Genomic DNA, 21295 nt, shown 5'->3' on the forward strand with positions numbered 1-21295 from the left:
ACACTACGGCGTCATTAATTAAAATCCTGCAGCGCACGCAAGGTCCCCCTGCTCAAGCCAGCGCATGTCCAGGCCCGTCTGAAGTTTGCCAATGACCATCTGGATGATCCAGAGGAAGAATGGGAGAAGGTTATGTGGTCTGATGAGACAAAAATAGAGCTTTTTGGTCTAAACTCCACTCGCCGTGTTTGGAGGAAGAAGAAGGATGAGTACAACCCCAAGAACACCATCCCAACCGTGAAGCATGGAGGTGGAAACATCATTCTTTGGGGATGCATTTCTGCAAAGGGGACAGGATGACTGCACCGTATTGAGGGGAGGATGGATGGGGCCATGTATCGCGAGATCTTGGCCAACAACCTCCTTCCCTCAGTAAGAGCATTGAAGATAGGTCGTGGCTGGGTCTTCCAGCATGACAACGACCCCGAAACACACAGCCAGGGCAACTAAGGAGTGGCTCCGTAGAAGCATCTCAAGGTCCTGGAGTGGCCTAGCCAGTCTCCAGACCTGAACCCAATAGAAAATCTTTGGAGGGGAGCTGAAAGTCCGTATTGCCCAGCGACAGCCCCGAAACCTGAAGGATCTGGAGAAGGTCTGTATGGAGGAGTGGGCCAAAATCCCTGCTGCAGTGTGTGCAAACCTGGTCAAGACCTACAGGAAACGTATGATCTCTGTAATTGCAAACAAAGGTTTCTGTACCAAATATTAAGTTCTGCTTTTCTGATGTATCAAATACTTATGTCATGCAATAAAATGCAAATTAATTACTTAAAAATCATACAATGTGATTTTCTGGATTTTTGTTTTAGATTACGTCTCTCACAGTTGAAGTGTACCTATGATAAAAATTACAGACCTCTACATGCTTTGTAAGTAGGAAAACCTGCAAAATCGGCAGTGTATCAAATACTTGTTCTCCCCACTGTATCTTGTTGTTATTAGTTGTTGTTAGTTGTTATTAGTCCCATCCTTCAACTCCATTCAACACCTCCCATCTATCTCTTAACACCATCCATATTGGATTTCTATTTGCCATATATTTTTCAACTGTACTGTGATGTTTTACAGAAGTTCTGAACCCTTCTATTCTCATCGTTTCTACAGATTGTAAATTGAAAATAAACATTTTTGCTAAAAGTATTATAATATTATTGATCGATTGACTATGACTTTTCAGGTCACCCAGTAGTGCTATCTGCAGGGTTAGCTCCAGGTAAATATTGCAACCCTTTAGCCATTCCTGGACCTGTGTCCAAAAACAAGCTACAAATGGACAGTACCAAAACAAATGATCTAATGATTGTCTCTTCGCAGCAAAATCTGCAGAGCTGGGAAGATTGTATCCCCCATATAAATAACATTCTATTGGTAGCAAGAATTTTGTATAATAATTTAAATTGAAAAATTCTAAGTTTTGAATCCGGTGTTGTTTTGCGTGTCAGTTCATAAACACTATGCATGGAATCGGTACGTCAAAAATCTCTTCACAACTATTTTGCAATCTAAATGGGACGGCTGTCAATCCTTTGGTCCTTAAATGAAACTGGTATACTTTTTTATTAATCACAATTTTCTTTAACCAATTATGTTCTTTAATGCAGGGCCGACAGACAGGTTCCTTACTTTTTCCCCCTTCCACTTTCCCCTTCCATTTTTGTGTTAATGCTGCAATTATTTGGTTGTAATTTTGGGTAGATCAGACATTTCCATATGTTTTTTTTTTTAAAAATGTTTTTTTATCAGTTAGTATATTTGAGTTTAACCACAATATTTGTTGCATTATTTGTTCTGTAGTTTCTGGAGGATTAAATTGAAATTGCAACCAACTTTCTATGGCTTGTTTTAGAAATAGTGATATTTGGGAGATGATTTCCTTTTCAAATAACTGAAAGTGAGAGGTTGTAATCTGAATAAAGGGGAAAAGGTCATTCTTGAACATTGGGTGAGACAATCTGACTAATTTGCTAGAGAACCAGTTCGGATTTAAGTATAACTTTTGTATGACTGAAGCTTTTAGTGATAGGTCTAATGCTTTAATATTTAATAATTTCTGTCCTCCGAATTCATATTCATTATATAAATAGGCCCGTTTAATTTTGTCTGGCTTGCTGTTCCAAATCAAATGGAATATTTTTTTTCTCATATAATTTCAATAACTGTTCGCTAGGTGTAGGCAAGACAATAAGCAAATAGGTAAACTGGGATAATACTAAAGAGTTAATCAGGGTGATCAAATTGACAGGTATTTACCTTTCCATGGTAGCAAGATCTTATCTATTTTTGCTAACTTTCTATTAAAATGTATTGGAGTGAGATCATTTATTTCATTTGGGATATGTATTCCGCGTATGTCCACATCACCATCGGACCATTTTATTGGTAAACTATGTGGTAATGTAACAATTGTATTTTTTAGTGATCCAATACGTAATATAGTACATTTATCATAATTTGGTTGTAATCCAGAGAGGTTAGAAAATGTATCTATATCCTCTACAAGGCTGTGGAGGGATTCTAGTTGTGGATTTAAAAGAAAACATGAATCATCAGCGTACAATGACACCTTTGTTTTTAAGCCCTGGATTTCTAATCCCTTGATATTATTGTTGGATCTGATTTTAATAGCTAATATTTCGATGGCCATAATAAATAGATATGCCGATAGTGGACAACCTTGTTTCACTCCTCTTGACAGTTTAAAACTTTTGGAGAAATAGACATTATTTACTATTTTACACCTAGGGTTACTATACATGATTTTAACCCATTTTATAAGAGATTCTCCAAAATTTAAATTCTCCAGGCATTTATATATAAACCCCAGTCGTACTTTATCAAATGCCTTTTCAAAGTCTGCTATGAATAGCAGGTCTGGTTTCCCAGATTTTTCATAGTGTTCTATTGTTTCCAGTACTTGCCTTTATATTATTTTAAAATGTTTTAGTCATTTAGCAGACGCTCTTATCCAGAGCGACTTACAGTTAGAGTGTATACATTTTTCATACTTTATTATCTCCAATGTATCGTCCATGTAAAAAACCTGTCTGATTAGAATGAATAATATCCGACAATACCTTTTTAATTCTATGCGCTATACATTTTGCTAGAATTTTTGCATCACAACACTGAAGTGTAAGGGGCCACCAATTTTTTTTAATTGACTGGATCTTTATATTTTCCACTTGTATCCTGTTTCAGTAATAATGAAATCAGACCTTCTTCTTGAATGTCTGATAATCTACCATTTACATAGGAGTGGTTAAAACATGCTAATAACGGTCTTGAGTATATCAAAAAAGGTTTGGTGTACCTCGACTGGTATGCCATCCAACCCTGGAGTTTTCCCGGACTTTAATTGCATCCAGAAGTTCCTCCTCTGTAATTTCACCTTCACATGAGTCTTTCTGTATGGCTGTTTAATTTTACATTATCAATAGAAAACAAATCTCTACAATTTGCTTCAGTTAAAGGAGATGGAGGCGACTGAAACGAAAACATATGCTTGAAGTACTTTGCTTCCTCCTTCAAAATATCATTTGGTGAATCATGGGTGACTCCGTCATTTGTAACCAGTTTCAGTTAATTATTTTTGGTAGCATTTCTATGTTGAAGATTAAAAAAGAATTTCAATCAAAGATTGTTTGCTAGTTTCTTGTTTCGGCAAGGAGCAACAAAGTTTCATCACATTCTTAAGAGTCCATTTTACCTCAGAAACGGACTCAACTGTACAAATCTGTATTCACATTTTTACCAGTTACCAGTACAACCCCACCATAAGAATTACAGGTACTATATTTGACCTCCCTGTTTCCTCTGCTGTTTTTTGTAGGAGGGCCAGGTGATTCGTGTCTCCTTCTCCAACCTGTTTAAGGAGTTCAAGTCCACAGCCACCTGGCTGCACTTCCCCTTCCTGTGTGGAGCGGCCAAGGGCTCGGTGTACGAGAGCACCGCAAAAACAGCCAGACACGGTAAAAACATACAGTGAGGGAAAAAAGTATTTGATCCCCTGCTGATTTTGTACGTTTGCCCACTGACAAAGAAATGATCAGTCTATAATTTTAATGGTATGTTTATTTGAACAGTGAGAGACAGAATAACAACAAAAAAATCCAGAAAAATGCATGTCAAAAATGATATGAATTGATTTGCATTTTAATGAGGGAAATAAGTATTTGACCCCCTCTCAATCAGAAAGATGTCTGGCTCCCAGGTGTCTTTTATACAGGCAACGAGCTGAGATTAGGAGCACACTCTTAAAGGGAGTGCTCCTAATCTCAGCTTGTTACCTGTATAAAAGACACCTGTCCACAGAAGCAATCAATCAATCAGATTCCAAGCTCTCCACCATGGCCAAGACCACAGAGCTCTCCAAGGATGTCAGGGACAAGATTGTAGACCTACACAAGCCCTCGGCCTGGGGCTCCATGCAAGATCTCACCACATGGAGTTGCAATGATCATGAGAACGGTGAGGAATCAGCCCAGAACTACACGGGAGGATCTTGTCAAGGATCTCAAGGCAGCTGGGACCATAGTCACCAACAAAACAATTGTTACCACACTACGCCGTGAAGGACTGAAATCCTGCAGCGCCTGCAAGGTCCCCCTGCTCAAGAAAGCACATATACAGGGCCGTCTGAAGTTTGCCAATGAACATCTGAATGATTCAGAGGAGAACTGGGTGACAGTGTTGTGGTCAGATGAGACCAAAATCGAGCTCTTTGGCATCAACTCAACTCGCCATGTTTGGAGGAGGAGGAATGCTGCCTATGACCCCAAGAACACCATCTCCACCGCCAAACATGGAGGTGGAAACATTATTCTTTGGGGGTGTTTTTCTGCTAAGGGGACAGGACAACTTCACTGCATCAAAGGGACGATGGACAGAAAATCTGTGGAGGAAGCTGAGGTTCGAGTTGCCAAACGTCAGCCTCGAAACCTTAATGACTTGGAGAAGATCTGCAAAGAGGAGTGGAACAAAATCCCTCCTGAGATGTGTGCAAACCTGGTGGCCAACTACAAGAAACGGCTGACCTCTGTGATTGCCAACAAGGGTTTTGCCACCAAGTACTAAGTCATGTTTTGCAGAGGGGTCAAATACTTATTTCCCTTATTCTGTCTCTCACTGTTCAAATAAACCTACCATTAAAATTATAGACTGATCATGTCTTTGTCAGTGGGCAAACGTTTTTCTCTCACCGTACATCATCTCTGAACATATCGACAGAGGTCCTCTGTAGCTCAGCTGGTAGAGCACGGCGCTTGTAACGCCAAGGTAGTGGGTTCGATCCCCGGGACCACCCATACACAAAAAAAAAAATGTATGCACGCATGACTGTAAGTCGCTTTGGATAAAAGCGTCTGCTAAATGGCATATTATTATTATTATTATTATTAGTTACAACAACAATCCTTGCCAATCATGTTCAAGCAAAACTGGTTGAATTTTAACAACCAAAAGCTGGTCATTTTAATCAGATTTGTCGAGTTTTGCCTTCTGGGATGTCTTCACTGAACATGGCTAAGCTAGCTAATTACAATCATATTGTGGTGTTCCTTGATCATGACCAAGTTCTTCTATTGGCCAGATCTGGTGGGTCCCGCCCCCTCTACGGTGCGTTGGACCTGTCTGATGATGGACCTGCAGTACGTTCTCTCTGTCTACCTCAACCGCCGCCACAGCCACCTGAAGACAATCAAACTGTGTGCCAACATGTCAGTGAAAAACATGTTCACCAGTGACCTGGTGCTAGACCCTGGTGAGACTGAGACCCAAAGCTATCACAGGGTTTATAATAGTGTTATAATGTAATATAGTGTTAGATGCTTCATAATGTCATGTCAGGTTATGTTTACCAATGACTGTGTATGTGCACAAGATGAAATTGCACTGTGGTGAGCAATGTGGGAGACAATTCCTGGCTGATAGACCATTAGTCTGGTTTCAATGTTTTGAATGTTTCCACAGAACTAGCTATTAGTTTTATTTTCATTGGTAATAATGTGTCAGCTTTTGTCATTGAGGAAGAATGTTCCATATACCGTTTGTGCACATGTCCCCTTTTACAATAAGAAATTAATAAGAAACGAAAACATGGCCAAACAATTACCTGGGAGCTTTGAAGGCCAGCGTGGTCGTGAACAGAGCACTGCACACCCATTCAGTGTAGAGACATACGCTCACCGGCCAGTTTATTAGGTACACCCATCTATTACCAGGTCGGACCCACCTTTGCCTCCAGAACAACCTGAATTCTTCAGAGAATTCTACAAGGTGTCGGAAACATTCCACAGGGATTTTGGACCATGCTGACGTGATGGCATCACGCAGTTGCTGCAGATTGGACGGTGGGACATTCATGCTGCGTTCCATCTCATCCCAAATATGCTCTATTGGGTTGAGGTCTGGGGACTGAGCAGGCCACTCAAGTAAACTGCACTCACTGTCATGTTCTAGGCAATGTTTTTCCATTCCTCAATAGTCTAGTGTTGGTGATCACGTGCCCTCTGGAGACGCTTCTTCTTGTTTTTAGCTGAAAGGAGTCGAACTCGGTGTGGTCATCTGCTGCAATAGCCCTTCCGTGACAAGGATCGACGAGTTGTGCGTTCCGAGATGCCGTTCTGCACACCGCTGTTTTACTGCGCCGTTATTTGTCTGTTTGTTGCCCGACTGTTAGCTTGCACAATTCTTGACACTGTCGTGCGTGAAAAGCCCAGGAGGGTGGCTGTTTCTGAGATACTGGATCCGCCGCGCCTGTCACTGACAATCATACCACGCTCAAAGTTGCTTAGGTCTCTCGTTTTGCCCATTCAAACGTTAAATCGAACAGTAATTGAATGCCTCGATGCCTGTCTACTTGCTTTATATAGCAATCCACGGCCATGTGACTCACTGTCTGTAGGAGCGATCCATTTTCATGATCGGGGTGGTGTACCTAATAAACTGTGTATAGCTACCACATTGTTAAACAAAAATATATTCAGGTTCAGGGCTTATTTTCTTCAAGATGTTCAAAAGCCTGGCCCTTATCTCTGCATTTTTATAGAAATCGTTTAAATGCAGAGAATCCTTCAGCTGAACCTACTTACAAGACCATTTCCTTAGTTTGGCATATTTTTTATTTGAGCAAATGTTCAACAACAGCTGAACCTTCAACCTGCTTATTTCAGACCATTTCCTGAATTTGAAGTGCGTATTTTTTACTTGAATGTTTTCTAAAACAGCGGAACCTACTTATTCATGGTCAATTCCTGAGTTTGAAGTACTTACTTTAATTTCAAAATGATTCTTCAATTAAACCACAGTGCAATTTACCAGGCTGTGTGGGGGTGCAATCAATTGTGTTCATTCAATGTGCCTCCCCCATAGTTCTAGCCCGGCTCCAAGACTAATCTATCTCTTCAATATTCTTCAAGAAATTCAAATTTTTATCCTTTGTTATTTTCCCTCCAGGAGTGTCCTTCAACGAGGCAAAGCAGGCCGGGTTGGCGTCATCTCTGGGCACAGGCCCCATGCCCAGGGAGATGTCCTTCCCTGTGCCCAAGGGAGGCAGCTGGCATGACCTCTACGACTACATCAGGTGGGTGGCCTCACTGGGGTGGTATTCAAATGGGAGAAAACTGAATTGAAAAAGCGAGGGACTACCTGGACTTATGTTTAAAACTTTTCAGCTACTTCTTTGTTTATTCCAACAGGTTTCCATCAGACGGAGCCAAGATGCCCTTTGACTCCATTCAGAAAGGCTATCCCTGCCCTGTGTCTAGTAAGTGGACAACACTATAACTCCTATTAGTGTTTGATTTACCTCAGTAATCCCAATGCAGTTAAGAAGAGATGTGCCTAGGCAGCAATTGTGACAAAAGCAGTGATTACTATGTTAGTGTATAATTACAGTAGAATTAAAATATTAATTGCATAGTACAAATTCGGTAGTAACAGCACGTTATTGTTGTCTTGCCCCAGCATGTTCCCCAGCAGAGAGGAGTCCCATGAGAGAGATGTCTCGTAGTGTGAACATCAGCAAATCAGTGCAGGACAGAGTGTCCCTCATCCAGCAGATCACCACCCCCAAACTAGTAAGACAATAGCCTGTGTGTGTGGGTGGTTGGTTTTATGTCTGTGATCTTTGTGTCTAAAATTGTATTTTCATGCTCTAAGAAATGTGAACATCTGTGCTCTTCCCATTTTCTGTATACAGTCTGTGTCAGACTGTCTGTTCTGTGTACAATTATAAATGTCTGTATTTCGCATTGTCATAAAACTTGATGTGCCTTTTCCTCCCCCAGCACCCGAGGCATCGCACCACTCTGGTGACGTCCAGTATTCCTGAGCTGGGAGTGGTCACATCCGGCCTGAACGGCCAAGACACGTCACAGGACGACTGGAATTACCATGGCGACAACCTGGAAAGAGGTCAGGGGTCGAGGACCTCCAGGTCGCACCGCTCTGTTGTCAGGATCCCATTCACGGATGATGGGGGCGTGCACGTGTACGCACACACCGAGGATGACATCAACACCCACAGAGAGGACAGCGACGTAGAGGAGGTGAGATTCACACCATTTAGCATTTGCGCACACACATACACACACACACACCACTCAACTTACACCCCACCTTTATGTAACAGACCTCCTTCACAAAGCTACTTCCTGTGCTTTCCCTGCTCCTACACATTCCTGCTTTGTTTCTGTATTGTTGAAGGATTCCGTATTCATCCCTTTGTGTTTCCAGATTGTGTGTACAGCAGTCTCAAGACCTGTCACTCTTCCCTCAGCCAAGGAATCCCAACAGCGGGTAAGAAAAGACAAGAAAAAAGAGATTGACTTTAGTTTTTGAAACACCTGACGACTTTGTTAGTTTCTGTACAATGATATTGTACAAAATATTGTGTGAACCCATACAGTTATTGGTGTGAGTCAAATACAACAGGTGTAGACCTTACAGTGAAATTACTTACAAGCCCTTAACCAACAATGCAATTTTAAGAAAGAATACCAAAAGAAATACCCCAAAAACATTAAATATAAGAAATAAAAGTACGAAATAATTAATGAGCAGCAGTAAAATAACAATAGCGAGGCTATATACAGGGGGTACCGGTACCGAGTCAATGTGCGGGGGCACCGGTTAGTCGAGGTAATTGAGGTAATAGGTACATGTAGGTAGAGTTATTAAAGTGACTATGCATAGATAATAAACAGAGTAATAATATATAATAATAATAATAATATATTATAGCAGTAGCGTAAAAGAGTAGGGGGTGGGCAATGCAAATAGTCTGGGTAGCCATTTGATTAGATGTTCAAGTGTCTTATGGCTTGGGGGTAGAAGCTGTTTAGAGCCTCTTGGACCTAGACTTGGCGCTCCGGTACCACTTGCCGTGCGGTAGCAGAGAGAAAAGTATATGACTAGGGTGACTGGAGTCTTTGACAATTTTTAGGGCCTTCCTCTGACACCGCCTGGTATGGCAGGAAGCTTGGCCCCATGATGTACTGGGCCGTACGCACTACCCTCTGTAGTGCCTTGCGGTCGGAGGCCGAGCAGTTGCCATACCAGGCGGTGATGCAACCGGTCAGGATGCTCTCGATGGTGAAGCTGTATAACCTTTTGAGGATCTGAGGACCCATGCCAAATCTTTTCAGTCTCCTGAGGGGGAATAGGCTTTGTCGTGCCCTCTTCACGACTGTCTTGGTGTGTTTGGACCATGATAGTTCGTTGGTGATGTGGACACCAAGGAACTTGAAGCTCTCAACCTGTTCCACTACAGCCCCGTCAATGAGAATGGGGGCATGCTCGGTCCTCTTCTTTTTCCTGTAGTCCACAATCATCTCCTTTGACTTGATCACGTTGAGGGAGAGGTTGTTGTCCTGGCACCACACGGCCAGGTCTCTGACCTCCTCCTTATAGGCTGTCTCGTCGTTGTCAGTGATCAGGCCTACCACTGTTGTGTCATCGGCAAACTTAATGATGGTGGTGGAGTCGTGCCTAGCCATGCAGTCATGAGTGAACAGGGAGTACAGGAGGGGACTGAGCACGCACCCCTAAGGGGCCCCCGTGTTGAGGATCAGCGTGGCAGATGTGTTGTTACCTACCCTTACCACCTGGGGGCAGCCTGTCAGGAAGTCCAGGATCCAGTTGCAGAGGGAGGTGTTTAGTCCCAGGGTCCTTAGCTTAGTGATGAGCTTTGAGGGCACTATGGTGTTAAACGCTGAGCTGTAGTCATTTAATAGCATTCTCACATAGGTTTTCCTTTTGTCCAGGTGTGAAAGGGGAGTGTGGAGCGCAATAGAGATTGCATCATCTGTGGATCTGTTGGAGCAGTATGCAAATTGGAGTGGGTCTAGGGTTTCTGGGATAATGGTGTTGATGTGAGCCATGACCAGCCTTTTTAAAGCACTTCATGGCTACAGACGCCAGTGCAACCGGTCGGTAGTCATTTATGCAGGTTACCTTAGTGTTTTTGGGCACAGGGACTATGGTGGTCTGCTTGAAACATGTTGGTATTACAGACTCAGACAGGGAGAGGTTGATAATGTAAATGAAGACACTTGCAAGTTGGTCAGCGCATGCTCGGAGTACACGTCCTGGTAATCCGTCTGGCCCTGCGGCCTTGTGAATGTTGACCTGTTTAAAGGTCTTACTCACATTGGCTATGGAGAGCGTGATCACACAGTCGTCCGGAACAGCTGATGCTCTCATGCATGTTTCAGTGTTACTTGCCTCGAAGCGAGCATAGAAGTAATTCAGCTCGTCTGGTAGGCTTGTGTCACTGGGCATCTCGCGGCTGTACTTCCCTTTGTAGTCTGTAATAGTTTGCAAGCCCTGCCACATCCGACAAGCGTCGGAGCCGGTGTAGTACGATTCGATCATAGTCCTGTATTGACGCTTTGCCTGTTTGATGGTTCGTCGGAGGGCATAGCGGGATTTCTTATAAGCTTCCGGGTTAGAGTCCCGCTCCTTGAAAGCGGCAGCTCTACCCTTTAGCTCAGTGCGGATGTTGCCTTGAATCCATGGCTTCTGGTTGGGGTATGTACGTACAGTCACTGTGGGGACGACGTCATCGATGCACCTATTGATGAAGCCAGTGACTGATGTGGTGTACTCCTCAATGCCATCGGAAGAATCCCGGAACATATTCCAGTCTGTGCTAGCAAAATAGTCCTGTAGCTTAGCATCTGCTTCATCTGACCACTTTTTTTATTGACCGAGTCACCGGTGCTTCCTGCTTTAGTTTTTGCTTTTAAGCAGGAATCAGGAGGATAGAATTATGGTCAGATTTGCCAAATGGAGGGCGAGGGAGAGCTTTGTACGCGTGTCTGTGTGTGGAGTAAAGGTGGTCTAGAGTTTTTTTCCCCTCTGGTTGCACATTTAACATGCTAGTAGAAATGAGGTAAAACTGATTTAAGTTTCCCTGCATTAAAGTCCCCGGCCGCTAGGAGCGCCGCCTCTGGATGAGCGTTTTCCTGTTTGCTTATGGCCGTATACAGTTCATTGAGTGCGGTCTTAGTGCCAGCATCGGTTTGTGGTGGTAAAGACCGCTACGAAGAATATAGATGAAAACTCTCTTGGTGGATAGTGTGGTCTACAGCTTATCATGAGATACTCTACCTCAGGCGAGCAAAACCTCGAGACTTCCTTAGATATCGTGCACCAGCTGTTGTTTACAAATATACATAGACCGCCACCCCATGTCTTACCAGAGGCTGCTGTTCTATCCTTCCGATACAATGTATAACCCGCCAGCTGTATGTTATTCATGTCTTCGTTCAGGCACGACTCGGTGAAACATAAGATATTACAGTTTTTAATGTCCCATTGGTAGGATATACGTGCTTGAAGTCTGTCCACTTTATTATCAAGCGATTGTAAGTTGGCCAATCGTATCGATGGCAAAGGCAGATTAGCCACTCGTCGCCGGCTCCTTACCAGGCACCCCGATCTCCTTCCACGATATCTCCTTTTCTTTCTTCTGCGAATGACGGGGATGAGGGCCCTGTCGGGTGTCTGGAGCAAATCCCTCTCGTCCGACTCATTAAAGAAAAATTATTAGTCCAGTTCAAGGTGAGTAATCGCTGTTCTGATGTCCAGAAGCTCTTTTCGGTCATAAGAGACGGTATCAGCAACATTGTGTACAAAATAAGTTACAAACAATGCGAAAAAACACACAATATAGCACGGTTAGTTAAAAGTCCATAAAACGGCAGCCATTCCCTCCGGCGCCATTGTACTTCATTATTCAGACCTGTCTCTCTCTGTGTATTCAGAAGCTGCACCCTGACCCCATCCTCAGGCTCAACAGAATCATTGGTTTCGGGGGAGCCACTATGAAATGTGTAAGTCTCAAGGTGGCACTGTGTTTGTTTTACGCAATGAGATACACTACCGGTCAAAAGTTTTAGAACATCTACGCATTCAAGGGTTTTTCTTTATTTTTACTATTTTCTACAATGTAGAATAATAGTGAAGACATCAACACTATGAAATAACACATATGGAATCATGTAGTAACTAAAAAAGTGTTAAACAAATCAATGTGTTTTATATTTGAGATTCTTCAAATGGCCACCCTTTGCCTTGATGACAGCTTTGCACACTCTTGGCATTCTCTCAACCAGCTTCACCTGGAATGCTTTTCCAACAGTCTTGAAGGAGTTCCCACATATGCTGAGCACTTGTTGGCTGCTTTTCCTTCACTCTGCGGTCCGATTAATCCCAAACCATCTCAATTTGGTTGAGGTCGGGGGATTGTGGAGGCCAGGTCATCTGATGCAGCACGCCATCACTCTCCTTCTGTGGTAGCCATGCTGGTTAAGTGTGTTTTGAATTCTAAATAAATCACAGACAGTGTCACCAGCAAAGCACCCCTACACCATCACACCTCCTCCTCCGTGCTTTACGATGGGAAATACACATGCGGAGATCATCCGTTCACCCACACCGCGTCTCACAAAGACACAGCGGTTGGATCCAAAAATCTCCAATTTGGACTCCAGACCAAAGGACACATTTCCACCGGTCTAATATCCATTGCTCGTGTTTCTTGGCCCAAGCAGGTCTCTTCTTCTTATTGGTGTCCTTTAGTAGTGGTTTCTTTGCAGCAATTCGACCATGGAGGCCTGATTCTCACACAGTCTCCTCTGAACAGTTGATGTTGATATGTCTGTTACTTGAACTCTGTGAAGCATTTATTTAGGCTGCAATTTCTGAGGCTGGTAACTATAATGAACTTATCCTCTGCAGCAGAGGTAACTCTGGGTCTTCCATTCCTGTGGCGGTCCTCATGAGAGCCAGGTTCATCATTGCGCTGGATGGTTTTTGCGACTGCACTTGAAGAAACTTTCAAAGTTCTTGAAATGTTCAGTATTGACTGACCTTCATGTCTTAAAGTAATGATGGACTGTCGTTTCTCTTTGCTTATTTGAGCTGTTCTTGCCATAATATGGACTTGGTCTTTTACCAAATAGGGCTATCTTCTGTATAACCCCCTACCTTGTCACAACACAACTGATTGGCTCAAACGCATTAAGAAGGAAAGAAATTCCACAAATTCACTTTTAAGAAGACACACCTGTTAATTGAAATGCATTCCAGGTGACTACCTCATGAAGCTGGTTGAGAGAATGCCAAGAGTGTGCAAAGCTGTCAAGGCAAAGGGTGGCTATTTGAAGAATCTCAAATATAAAATATATTTTGATTTGTTTAACACTTTTTTGGTTACTACATGATTCCGTATGTGTTATTTCATAGTTTTGATGTCTTCACTATTATTCTACAAAGTAGAAAATATTACAAATAAAGAAAAACCCTTGACGGAGTAGGTGTTCTAAAACTTTTGACCGGTAGTGTATGTTTTAAAAAAAAAGGTCACGTGAAATCATGTGAAATAAATAAATGAGAACTTATGATTCAACGTTGCCGTATATTAGATATCATACCATTATATATGTTACAAATATAATATCAGAAATTAGTCTCTCTCTCTCTCTCTCTCTCTCTCTGTGAGATCATATTTGACAAAACTACACTGCTCAAAAAAATAAAGGGAACACTAAAATAACGCATCCTAGATCTGAATGAATGAAATAATCTTATTAAATACTTTTTTCTTTACATACAGTGGGGGAAGTTCTCCCACTTAAAAAGATGAGAGAGGTCTGTAATTTTCATCATATGTACACAAAATAACATTGTAGGATTTTTAATGAATTTATTTGCAAATTATGGTGGAAAATAAGTATTTGGTCAATAACAAAAGTTTCTCAATACTTTGTTATATACCCTTTGTTGGCAATGACACAGGTCAAACGTTTTCTGTAAGTCTTCAAGGTTTTCACACACTGTTGCTGGTATTTTGGCCCATTCCTCCATGCAGATCTCCTCTAGAGCAGTGATGTTTTGGGGCTGTCGCTGGGCAACACAGACTTTCAACTCCCTCCAAAGATTTTCTATGGGGTTGAGATCTGGAGACTGGCTAGGCCACTCCAGGACCTTGAATGCATCTTACGAAGCCACTCCTTCGTTGCCCGGGCGGTGTGTTTGGGATCATTGTCATGCTGAAAGACCCAGCCACGTTTCATCTTCAATGCCCTTGCTTCGTTGCCCGATACATGGCCCCATTCATTCTTTCCTTTACACGGATCAGTCGTCCTGGTCCCTTTGCAGAAAATCAGCCCCAAAGCATGATGTTTCCACCCCCATGCTTCACAGTAGGTATGGTGTTCTTTGGATGCAACTCAGCATTCTTTGTCCTCCAAACACGACGAGTTTAGTTTTTACCAAAAAGTTATATTTTGGTTTCATCTGACCATATGACATTCTCCCAATCCTCTTCTGGATCATCCAAATGCACTCTAGCAAACTTCAGACGGGCCTGGACATGTACTGGCTTAAGCAGGGGGACACAGGATTTGAGTCCCTGGCGGCGTAGTGTGTTACTGATGGTAGGCTTTGTTACTTTGGTCCCAGCTCTCTGCAAGTCATTCACTAGGTCCCCCTGTGTGGTTCTGGGATTTTTGCTCACCGTTCTTGTGATCATTTTGACCCCACGGGGTGAGATCTTGCGTGGAGCCCCAGATCGAGGGAGATTATCAGTGGTCTTGTATGTCTTCCATTTCCTAATAATTGCTCCCACAGTTGATTTCTTCAAACCAAGCTGCTTACCTATTGCAGATTCAGTCTTCCCAGCCTGGTGCAGGTCTACAATTTTGTTTCTGGTGTCCTTTGACAGCTCTTTGGTCTTGGCCATAGTGGAGTTTGGAGTGTGACTGTTTTGAGGTTGTGGACAGGTGTCTTTTATACTGATAACAAGTTCAAAAAGGTGCCATTAATACAGGTAACGAGTGGAGGACAGAGGAGCCTCTTAAAGAAGAAGTTACAGGTCTGTGAGAGCCAGAAATCTTGCTTGTTTGTAAGTGACCAAATACTTATTTTCCACCATAATTTGCAAATAAATTCATAAAAAATCCTACAATGTGATTTTCCGGATTTTTTTTCCTCAATTTGTCTGTCATAGTTGACGTGTACCTATGATGAAAAGTACAGGCCTCTCTCATCTTTTTAAGTGGGAGAACTTGCACAATTGGTGGCTGACTAAATACTTTTTTTCCCCACTGTAGTTGAATGTGCTGTCAACAAAATCACACAAAAATTATCAATGGAAATCAAATGTAGGTCTGGATTTGGAGTCACCCTCAAAATTAAGTGGAAAACCACACTACAGGCTGATCCAACTTTGATTTAATGTCCTTAAAACAAGTCTAAATTAGGCTCAGTAGTGTGTGTGGCCTCCACGTGCCTGTATGACCTCCCTACAACGCCTGGGCATGCTCCTGATGAGGTGGTGGATGGTCTCCTGAGGGATCTCCTCCCAGACGTGGACTAAAGCATCCGCCAACTCCTGGACAGTCTGTGGTGCAACGTGGCATTGGTGGATGGAGCGAGACATGATGTCCCAGATGTGCTCAATTGGATTCAGGTCTGGGGAACGGGCGGGCCAGTCCATAGCATCAATGCCTTCCTCTTGCAGGAACTGCTGACACACTCCAGCCACATGAGGTCTAGCATTGTCTTGCATTAGGAGGAACCCAGGGCCAACCGCACCAGCATATGATCTCACAAGGGGTCTGAGGATCTCATCTCGGTACCTAATGGCAGTCAGGCTACCTCTGGCGAGCACATGGAGGGCTGTGCGGCCCCCCAAAGAAATGCCACCCCACACCATGACTGACCCACCACCAAACCGGTCATGCTGGAGGATGTTGCAGGCAGCAGAACGTTCTCCACGGCGTCTCCAGACTCTGTCACGTCTGTCACATGTGCTCAGTGTGAACCTGCTTTCATGTGTGAAGAGCACAGGGCGCCAGTGGCGAATTTGCCAATCTTGGTGTTCTCTGGCAAATGCCAAACGTCCTGCATGGTGTTGGGCTGTAAGCACAACCCCCACCTGTGGACGTCGGGCCCTCATACCACCCTCATGGAGTCTGTTTCTGACCGTTTGAACAGACACATGCACATTTGTGGCCTGCTGGAGGTCATTTTGCAGGGCTCTGGCAGTGCTCCTCCTGCTCCTCCTTGCACAAAGGCGGAGGTAGCAGTCCTGCTGCTGGGTTGTTGCCCTCCTACGGCCTCCTCCACGTCTCCTGATGTACTGGCCTGTCTCCTGGTAGCGCCTCCATGCTCTGGACACTACGCTGACAGACACAGCAAACCTTCTTGCCACAGCTCGCATTGATGTGCCATCCTGGATGAGCTGCACTACCTGAGCCACTTGTGTGGGTTGTAGACTCCGTCTCATGCTACCACTAGAGTGAAAGCACCGCCAGCATTCATAAGTGACCAAAACATCAGCCAGGAAGCATAGGAACTGAGACGTGGTCTGTGGTCACCACGTGCAAAACCAGTCCTTTATTGGGGGTGTCTTGCTAATTGCCTATAATTTCCACCTGTTGTCTATTCCATTTGCACAACAGCATGTGAAATTTATTGTCAATCAGTGTTGCTTCCTAAGTGGACAGTTTGATTTCACAGAAGTGTGATTGACTTGGAGTTACATTGTGTTGTTTAAGTGTTCCCTTAATTTTTTTGAGCAGTGTATATGTCATACACAAGTACTGTATGTTTAAGCAATAAGGCCCGAGGGGGTGTGGTATATGGCCAATATACCACAACTAAGGGCTGTTCTTATGCACAACGCAACGCAGAGTGCCTGGATACAGCCCTTAGCCATGGTATGTTGGCCATATACCACAAACACCCAAATTTCAATATTGCTATTATAAACTGGCTACCCACTTAATTAGAGCAGTAAAAATACATGTTTACCACGGCTTTCAGCCAATCAGCATCCAGGATTCAAACTACTCGGTTTATAAATTCCAATCTACTACCGCTCTCCCTGTAGGCTCTATGGACTAAGTCTGGTGATACGGTGGTGTATCCCTGTCACGCCATCATCGTCTCCATGAAGATCTCCTCCGGACAGCAGAGGTTCTTCATCGGCCACACTGATAAGGTGTAACACACAGTTTAATGAAATATGAAGATAATACACAACACACACTCACAAACAGCGGTGCTGTTGTCTTAGTAGGCCGTGCCACTTCAAATACTTGGCCCTGCTGTTGCTGTTTGATAAAACCTTATCTGATAAAATACATGATTTCAGAGACTTTGTTGACGTTTTACAGTAACAGGTTTTGAATGAAATGCCACAGCAGGTAATGGGAGTTGCATGGTCTCTTTTGACACTAGCGCTGCATTTTATCATTGTCAAAGTCATCAATGTCACCTCGCAGTGTGTTGTCTTTGTGTGTTGTCAGGTGTCTGCTCTCACGTTCAATGGGAACAGCACAGTGCTGGCCTCGGCCCAGACCGGCATTCAGAGTGTGGTGCGGGTGTGGAACTACCTCAAGGCCAACTGCTTGGCCATGTTCAAGACCCACGCTCACTCACTGTCCTCGCTGAGGTGACTGTTCACACACAACCACAAACACACACACTCAGCCACAAGACCCATGCTCATTTGCTGACCTCATTAAGGTGACCCTTCACATATAAACACACACACACGTCTCACCTCACATCTCACCGTTATGTAACACACCTCTTCACATCTGACTTTCCCCTGTGCGTTCCTGGTCCATTCTCCTCATTGAGCTAAACACATGCATATACAGTATAATACAACACACACATTCGTTTTAAGGACTGATATTCACTCTGTTCATGACTTGTCCTCCTTGTTTTCCTCAGCTTCTCCTACAGCGGTGGGGTTCTGTGTGGAGTGGGGAAAGACGGCCACAGTAAAACAGTAAGCGCCACAGCCAATATAGTCATGATATGATGCGTGACAATGAAGAATTGTTTGCAGATATTTTATTCAAAGGATACATTCCATGACTAGGAAGAATGGTATACAGATTGTATTCTTAATATAATCCATATATACAATTCTGTCTAAACCATTCTTCTTAGTCACATTGTGGCTACTGCCTAGACGACCTTATTCAGCCTTTAATCTCGGTTTGTTTCAGGTTAAACAATTCTCTTTCTTTTGGCCTTCTAGCTGCTTTCTTACCTGAAAACAAAATAGTCTGTTTACGACGGCTACCCAGATAGGGAGCAACCAAGGTCAATAGACAAACACTTCAGCGCACTGCTTAGGGACCTAATGAGAAACGCTCTGAAAAAATGCAATCCATCATCATTATCATCATCATTACTTTCACCGTGGTTTTGCAATCTGTGTTAATTACTTTTTGGTTGACTGATTGTTGTGACTGTGAACAGAAAGTTAATAGCTTGTTGTTTAGCGGTGGGGGCCTAATTTCAAATAAATAAATAAATATTTTATTTGTCACATGCTTTGTAAACAACAGGTGTAGACTAACAGTGAAATGCTTACGGGTCCTTTTTGAACAATGCAGAGTTAAAGATAAAAAATTGAAATAGTGACACGAGGAATAAATAAATACACTACCAGTCAAAAGTTTGGACACACCTACTCATTCAAGGTTTTTCTATATTTTTACTATTTTTTACATTGTAGAATAATAGTGAAGACATCAAAACTATGAAATAACACAAATGGAATCATGTAGTAACCAAAAAAGTGTTAAACAAATCAAAGTATATTTTATATTTCAGATTCTTCAAATAGCCACCCTTTGCCTTGATGACAGCTTTGCACACTCTTGGCATTCTCTCAATCGGCTTCATGAGGTAGTCACCTGGAATGCATTTCAATTAACAGGTGTGCCTTCTTAAAAGTTAATTTGTGGAATTTCTTTCCTTCTTAATGCGTTTGAGCCAATCAGTTGTGTTGTGACAAGGTAGGGCGAGTATACAGAAGATAGCCCTATTTGGTAAAAGACCAAGTCCATATTATGGCAAGAACAGCTCAAATAAGCAAAGAGAAACGACAGTCCATCATTACTTTAAGACATGAAGGTCAGTCAATATGGAACATTTCAAGAACTTTGAAAGTTTCTTCAAGTGCAGTCGCAAAAACCATCAGGCGCTATTATGAACTGGCTCTCATGAGGACCGCCACAGGAATGGAAGATCCAGAGTTATCTCTGCTGCAGAGGATAAGTTCATTACAGTTACCAGCCTCAGAAATTGCAGCCCAAATAAGTGCTTCACAGAGTTCAAGTAACAGACACATCTCAACATCAACTGTTCAGAGGGGACTGTGTGAATCAGGCCTTCATGGTCGAATTGCTGTAAAGAAACCACTACTAAAGGACACCAATAAGAAGAAGAGACCTGCTTGGGCCAAGAAACACGAGCAATGGACATTAGACAGGTGGAAATGTGTCCTTTGGTCTTATCCAAATTGGAGATTTTTCGTTCAAACCACCGTGTCTTTGTGAGACCAAGAAGGAGAGTGATGGAGTGCTGCATCAGATGACCTGGCCTCCACAATCCCCCAACCTCAACCCAATTGAGATGGTTTGGGATGAGTCGGACGGCAGAGTGAAGGAAAAGCAGCCAACAAGTGCTCAGCATATGTCGGAACTCCTTCAAGACTGTTGGAAAAGCATTCCAGGTGAAGCTGGTTAAGAGAATGCCAAGAGTGTGCAAAGCTGTCATCAAGGCAAAGGGTGGCTATTTGAAGAATCTGAAATATAAAATATATTTTGATTTGTTTAACACTTTTGGTTACAACATGATTCCATATGTGTTATTTAATAGTTTTGATGTCTTCACTATTATTCTACAATGTAGAAAATAGTAAAAATAAAGAAAAACTCTTGAATGAGTAGGTGTCTCCAAACTTTTGACTTGTACTGTACATATTGAATAACAATTGTTGTGGCAAATTCATCCTTATATTGATCAAAGTATTTCCAGAGTTTTTGTAGAGGTGGTTTGCAAAGCATCTCCTTTTCCACCTCCCAGCTCTGTTTATATAGTCATTTTACATACATTTTAGCTTAACCCCTCCCTCTTGGGTTCCCCCACCACTGTCTCCAGTTTCCACCTCTTGACCGCTCCGCCCACTTCCTTAGTTTATGATAGTGGCGAAATCTGATTTCTCCTCTATGTATTCAGTTTGGAAGCAATGGTGGTGCAATCAATCAAGCCCTGTCATGCAAAAATAATCATGTTCAGTTTGAACTCTGTTCAACCCCCGGCTCACCCTGGCTTGACCTGGAGATTGATTGTGGACCTGCCATGTCCAACAGTCAATCTCTCAAACATACCCAAACAGGATATATTATAGACGGTAGCAGCAGTGGGTCTACCCTCTGTAGCGCCTTATGGTCGGGTATTTTGGTATTTGGTATTTTATTAGGATCCCCATTAGCTGTTGCAAAAGCAGCAGCTACTCTTCCTGGGGTCCACACAAAACATGAAACATGGCATAATACAGAACATTAATAGACAAGAACAGCTCAAGGACAGAACTACATACATTTTTTAAAAAGGCACACGTAGCCATACAGTTGCTGAACCAAGCAGTGATGCAGCCAGTCAAGATGCTCTCAATGGTGCAGCTGTAGAACTTTTGAAGATCTGAGGGCCCATGCCAAATCTTTTAACCCTCCTCCACAGATGGTGGTTGTGTGGAACACCCTGCGTGTCACTAAAGGAGGAGAGGTGTCTGTCCTGGCCAAAGCACACACCGATGTGGACATACAGACCATGAAGATTGCCTTCTTTGATGACACACGGTAACATTACAGTCTATCATAGTTCAATATGTGAGGCTTCATTCAGGATTCATAGGAAATGGTTGTAGGAATGTATCCATTCTATCATCTTGAGTTTGTGTCACTATGAAATTGAT

General features: G+C 42.9%; 1 protein-coding gene across 1 annotated transcript in view; it reads left to right on the plus strand.

Moving 5' to 3' along the window:
* wdr90 (WD repeat domain 90) overlaps window positions 1-21295 on the plus strand; it is a 65716-nt gene that overhangs the window by 13013 nt on the left and 31408 nt on the right. Inside the window, exons 4-15 of the mRNA XM_041877486.1 lie at window positions 3830-3968; window positions 5588-5758; window positions 7453-7579; window positions 7695-7762; window positions 7963-8075; window positions 8286-8546; window positions 8734-8796; window positions 12267-12335; window positions 17402-17512; window positions 17820-17965; window positions 18253-18310; window positions 21061-21179. Coding sequence (XP_041733420.1) covers window positions 3830-3968; window positions 5588-5758; window positions 7453-7579; window positions 7695-7762; window positions 7963-8075; window positions 8286-8546; window positions 8734-8796; window positions 12267-12335; window positions 17402-17512; window positions 17820-17965; window positions 18253-18310; window positions 21061-21179 — 1445 coding nt within the window. The remainder of the gene's footprint in view (window positions 1-3829; window positions 3969-5587; window positions 5759-7452; window positions 7580-7694; window positions 7763-7962; window positions 8076-8285; window positions 8547-8733; window positions 8797-12266; window positions 12336-17401; window positions 17513-17819; window positions 17966-18252; window positions 18311-21060; window positions 21180-21295) is intronic.

The sequence above is a fragment of the Coregonus clupeaformis genome, chromosome 1 (assembly GCF_020615455.1).
Source record: "Coregonus clupeaformis isolate EN_2021a chromosome 1, ASM2061545v1, whole genome shotgun sequence".
In the NCBI taxonomy this organism is placed as follows: domain Eukaryota; kingdom Metazoa; phylum Chordata; class Actinopteri; order Salmoniformes; family Salmonidae; genus Coregonus; species Coregonus clupeaformis.